Below are 6,000 nucleotides of genomic sequence, written 5' to 3'. Positions count from 1 at the left end.
TGCCTTTCTACAGCTCTGTCTTTAACAATAGTGAGGCTAGTGCTTCCCATCCAAGCCTTGACACAGGTCATGATCATTTAGGCACAGCAGTAGCAAAATAAATAATTGTGTAAATATGTAATAACTGGTATAAATACTCCAGTAGCACTTAGAAGATGTGATAAAGGACTTCTGTTTTTAGCCGTGCATTAAGGTTTATCTCAGTGGATGGAAGGGAGAAGCATTTAAACTGCAATGAAGGAGAACTACAGATTGAATACTTGAAAGCTCAGTGCCAGATATAACAATGCTTCTTTTCCGCGGTTTAGGAAGTGTATTAGTGTTAAAAGTGTTGGATCACTGCTAAAATATTATAGAAACAGTGGTTAGAGATTCACTCAAAAAAAAAAAAAATACTATAAAGATCAATAATGTAACTATATACTTAAATAATTCAGATTCAAAGCAAAACTATGCTATCTTATTTCTAAAATAATTGGTCATATTTTTTTCATATACATATATATAAGCATTCCACTGCTTTAATATGTAAATAAGAATTTAGACACAATTTTTCTGTTAAACAGCCCAACAACTATCAGGGGAAAAAGGTCTGTTTCTTTGTAAGATTTCTCAAATTTTAGCAAATGCTCCATATCAAGGTGCATAAACACACCGCATCCAGGTTTCCTGCCCTACATTTAAACCTGTATTAAGTAATTTGAGGCAATTCTTTGGTAGCAAAGATTGGTAACAGCAAGTCCTCACTACTGGAAGAAAAATTAGCACAGAAGGACACAGGGAGGGAACCTCTGCCTGAAGATCATAATGAAAAAACAACAGTGTTCCTAAATGCCCTAAATTTTAAAGTGGGCTAATGCTTTTGCTAGACTGGACTGTACAAATACAGGCTATAATCAGTTTCCTTATTTGAAGTGAACTGCAAGTTCTGCACCCAAATCCTAAGGCAGATGAAGCTGGAATTGATCTGACATGGAACTGACACACCCTCCACCCCGTGTTCACAGAAATGTATTGGTAAGAGTACTTGTTTTGAAATAATTCCATCAGCTTCCCGGGTGAAATCCTGGTGCAAAAAAAACAATAGCTCTTTGCCAGAATTCCAGGAGGGTCTAGCAGCTCCTCCTCTTCCCACCACATTTTCTCTGGCCTATGGAACCAGGACTGAACCTGTAAACACAGGTCTCACTTCCAGCAGCCTTTTTATGTTGGGTAAATTAAAATGGGCTTCTTATCACATGCATCTGTTTGAAATGATGTTTCTTGTACAATGAAGAGAGATTAAGATAAAAAATTTTGAGATACTTCTGATTTAAAAATGGTATTTGGTCTTTCCACTGAATAACTCTAACCTCTAAAATGGCTTTGAGATAATAAAAAGGCAAATGGAACCCAACATAAAATCTTTGAAAGACAGTAATACAGAACTCACATCTGCTATACATATCTATTACAAACATATATTTTGCTTCTGGACTACTTCAGACTGAAGCAGAGAAAAATTGTGTTGGCAAAGATTAAACTGAAACATCAAGCTTAGATTATCATTAATTTCCTCACTGTAATACAGACAATGAACACTAAGAGTAATGACTATAAAACAAAAAAAAATTCTACGTAAGTTTTTTAATAATCACAAAATTCATGCTTTGCACCTTGTAAGCTCTGATCTTTCAAATGGCTAAATGGACCCAAATAGCTTAAATTATGAGGTCTGTAAGTGTTTTTTAAAATAAACTAGCATTTTGTTTCATTGTACTCAGTACTTTGATTTGCTAGAAAAAAACCTCAAGTTTGTTTAAAACACACAGCAACGTGATTGTAATTTTTTATACGCCACAGAAGAGACTCAATTAAAAATTAATTATTAAAAAAACTAAAAAAACGAAATTAACCTTGATTAACAAGTTCATTATTTTATGGATTAAAGCACTAAAGACTGTCATATGACTAGAAATCGTAAACAAAATTATTTGTTCAGTTAAAAAATAAATGCAAAGTCCTTAATATTTAATTAAAATCAAATTTTATTTCATAAAATAATACATCTGGAAAGTCATAGAATACTAGTTCAAAAACCAACCAGTTATGAAAATTTAGTCAACATTGTCTTTACAATATTTAAGTCTCAGGCACCCTCCAGTGTCTGGAGAAGAAACTACACAAGTGAACAATAACTGGTTTGGCTTCAGTTTCCTAAGGTTTGATTTTATCCCCATCACACTCAAAACCTTGTCTCTTATTTATTACATAACTTTGTTATGTTAGCTACAGTCAGAGAAGCAAAAATTTATTACTTGTCATTTAGTAAAAAAGCAACATTTGGTCAGTACTTCAGTTCAGAATTAAGAGTTTTGACAGGGAAAACAGCTGATGTCATTTTGCCCTAGTATAGCTGAAGAGATTTTTTTAAAAATTGAATGAAATCATAACAATATTGACCAAAAAACATCTTAGAATCAATATTAAAAATGTTACAAGTAAACCTAATCGGGGTGATGCAAAAAGAGGTAGGAAACATTTCAGAAGAGAGTACACAAGATAAATATATTTACACAAACACATTATATATACACACACATGAGTATAAAAACATTATAAACCAGTCATTGCCCCCATTAATCTTACAACTGTGCTTAACTTGACATGTTGCAAATATTTACATTGACTTCAAAGAGAGCTGACTATAATGTGCAAAACAAAGCATGACATTACATATTTTGCAAAGTACTATAGGCTTATAGAAGTCACTCCATTCAGATTTTGGCTCTTTGTAAAAACTTCTTGCATGCTTTTAAATAGTGATGTTCCTTTTTGCAATAACTTCTCTGATTTGACGATCAAGTTCACTTACAATATGGTCTTCATGATTATAGACCCCTGTTCTCAACAGAGTATCCCTCTCTTCTATCAGACGAGAGAGGTAATCATCTGTATTCTCATTTAGTTTTCTACAATGAAGACTATCCACTCTTCCAGCAGAATTATCTGTAGCATCTTTCAATTTCTTTCTCTCTTCTTCTTGTTGTTTTAGCCTGATATCGATAAAATAGGAAGAATTAGAGAATGAGACATCTTAAACCTCACTTTGATTATCTTTGTGTTGAGTCTTTAGTTCACCTACTGAAGTACTAAGCAAAACAAAGAAATCTGTAAAAGGTAAAAAATTATTCTGTCACTGGGGAAAAAAACTACAACTAAAAAAAAAATGTTAATATAATACTTAAATATTAACAAAACTTTTTGTATGTGCATATGTAACTATGATACTCGCTATGAAGGCTTCTGCTTTGGTAAAGCAAACAAATTAAAAGGGTTCAACATACAAAACCAGTGCAGACAGCTTTTGGAGGACAACATTAGATAAAATTTTAAATTTTAATATATTCAAGATAAGAACAGAACATGCCTTGTTCTTTTATTAACATAGCATCTATGCTTAGAACTGAAGGTTTAAAATAAAAGAAAAAAGCTTGGTGCTGTACATCTATGACCTTAACAAAAAAACCCCAGGTGGCATTAAACATGGATTTTGCTATATTGCCATACTGTTGCATTTTATAAATGTGCAATCTTTACCTAAGGGACATGAAACAGTGCTCTTTCACTGGACTGACAGCCAATTATAATCTTGATTTAATTGAATCTTCTCCTGTTTTAAGGCTGACAGCAAGAAAAAAGAAGGATAGGGAGCAGGTGGGGAGGAATCTTACAAATACTTTTATACCTGTTAAGTTCATTTCTGATAACCTCCAGCTCTTGTCGGTCTGTTTTCCCCAGCTCTTTTTCTTCTGCTGCCAAATAGCGCAACCTCATGTGCTCGAGCTCTTGCTGCTGCTTTTTAAGGTGAGCCATTGCATTTTCTTGTTCCCGCTGTGTGGGAAAGGGTGAAGACATAACTCAGTTGACTACATGATTACATGTAAAAGTCCTAATTATAGTGACAGAGCGGAACTTTAGGAATGAAGTCATAACAATTACATCTCCGGGAGCATTAGAAATGTAGGAGTTAACAGAATGACTTAGCTAGTGATATCTATAATGCAGTAAGACCGGTGACTATCACGATCACAGCAAACCTGTCCAGGCTGGATCAGCTGCAGCCCAATCACAGATATCTCCCCATTAACAAAACAGCAAAAATGTTAACAAATTCTCTTACTAATTTTGGCTTAAGTTGGTAGGCATAAAACTTATACTTCTGGAACTGCTCAAGCTAATGAGATTTATTCCTTTACTATATAGTGTGTGAAGTAATTTTTTTTGAGAAAATAAAAGCTAAATAGCTGCAGGAAACTTCCATTATCGGCCCCACAGTGTCTAGTACCAAAGCTTCAGAAACAGCTTTTTGAAATTACAACTTGTGGTTGAAATATAAACCTTGAAAACAAAGTTCTGGCAAGGTGTCCTTTTACATTTGTATAGCACTATGCATGATTTTAGATAATTTACTTTGTAGATTTAATGAAATCAATCTATCCATTCTGGAAGTTTGCTTGGCTCTAATTTTTTAAGCTCTATACAGATACTAAGAAACCTAAAGTTTAAGTCCACTACCTCGTGACATTAAAGTGCCTTAGTGAGAAACATGGTCTTCTCTCCACTTGTTTTCCTCCCAGTCATTTTCCATATGACTTTGTGCACTAACTCAGTACAGTCAGTCTTATACCCAGAATAAGACAGAAGACCTGAGGTAGTTAAAAAATAACAGAGGAGGTTACACAAACATCCTGGATCTAGGCATATTGTGAAGTGGAAGTTTATCTTTGCAATTTTGACATTGCCTTCATCTGGAGTGTTTGATTATTAATACAATCATTTTTATATTTAATATGGGAGTAAAAAAAGGTAATTTTTTTGTTTGATATGTGTAAGCATATTTTTTATACAGTCAACCTCATAATATTTGAAAGACTTTAATCAGGTAGTTTCCAGAATTCCAGCTGCCAGCATTTTAAACACTCCCTGTTGATGATCAATAATTGTCAAGAAAATCTGAATTTCAGAAGGGATTGGTATAAAAAAAGACTAACTGTTAATGTGAACAGACAACACAATAGAGAAGAAGTACTTAGCAAGAAATCAACCCTAAAGACTCCAAAAACTTTGTTTTTATACTAAATTCAATACACCAGTAAGCTGAATTAAATGTTAGAACTTCAGTGAGACGGGTCATAAATCTTGACGAGCAACTTGCTAAAGAGATACATACTAATAAAAAAAACAGAAGCAGGAATCCTGCCAAAGAGTCTACAGCTGATAGATGACTGAAGCATAGAAAAAGCACTTGGTGAAGATAAGGCAATAGTCCTTCCTTCCCCATCAAGAATTCATTGCAGAAGGACGTTCCCATGTGAGAGAAACCCCTTTTTATGTGGGAAAGATTTGAAGAATACTGTAATAAAACATATTCTGCTTCAGTCTGAGAATAATCTACAAATACAGTACATATTAAAACAAGTTACTATAGACAGCTGATATTTAAAATTTTCAAGAGCTATAAGGAAATTCAAACAAAAAGTTGTGAGACTGACCGGAGGTTAGTCTTAATCCATCACCAAAATTGGTGTTGACACCACCAGAGTAACTATTTCTCCAATTTTTATTTTATTCTTTCTTTAAACAGAGGCCTTAGAAATAACCAGAAAGTACCAGCAGGACCTACTTCCATAGTGGCCAAGCTATTTGAAATCATAACCCAAACCTAACAGGATGTATGGGTACATTAGGAAGAACGAATTCAGCTTTTATAGAACAGTCACTGTTCCAACTAGTCTTAAAAATCCCAACCAAACACCACAAAGAAACCTCCTAAAACTGAGCACACAACTAAGCAGTGACAGAGAAAAGTACTCTCAGCTTACCCAGGGCTTAGAACACCAGAGAAAGGATAGCAATTGATCATTTCCACAAGAGCAAGAAGGTAACAGTGGATTCCACAAGAATATATTCTTCTGTATATTCACAAATGGGGAAATCACTAATGAACAGTTTGCTGCT

The 6,000-nt window shown here is 34.0% G+C and overlaps 1 protein-coding gene across 3 annotated transcripts in view; it reads right to left on the bottom strand.

Moving 5' to 3' along the window:
• Positions 1 to 2,009: 2,009 nt before the first annotated feature.
• Positions 2,010 to 6,000, bottom strand: part of CEP120 (centrosomal protein 120) — a 37,837-nt gene continuing 33,846 nt past the window's right edge. For all 3 annotated transcript variants that reach the window (XM_039567298.1, XM_039567297.1, XM_039567299.1), the window contains exons 20-21: positions 3,728 to 3,873; positions 2,010 to 3,035 (exon numbers count right to left, since the gene is read on the bottom strand). In XM_039567298.1, coding sequence (XP_039423232.1) covers positions 2,795 to 3,035; positions 3,728 to 3,873 — 387 coding nt within the window. In that variant the 3' untranslated portion in view covers positions 2,010 to 2,794. The remainder of the gene's footprint in view (positions 3,036 to 3,727; positions 3,874 to 6,000) is intronic.

Source organism: Corvus cornix, chromosome Z (genome assembly GCF_000738735.6).
Source record: "Corvus cornix cornix isolate S_Up_H32 chromosome Z, ASM73873v5, whole genome shotgun sequence".
NCBI lineage: Eukaryota > Metazoa > Chordata > Aves > Passeriformes > Corvidae > Corvus > Corvus cornix.
Note: the sequence above shows the minus strand (reverse complement) of the source record. Positions and strands in the feature narration are given on the sequence as shown.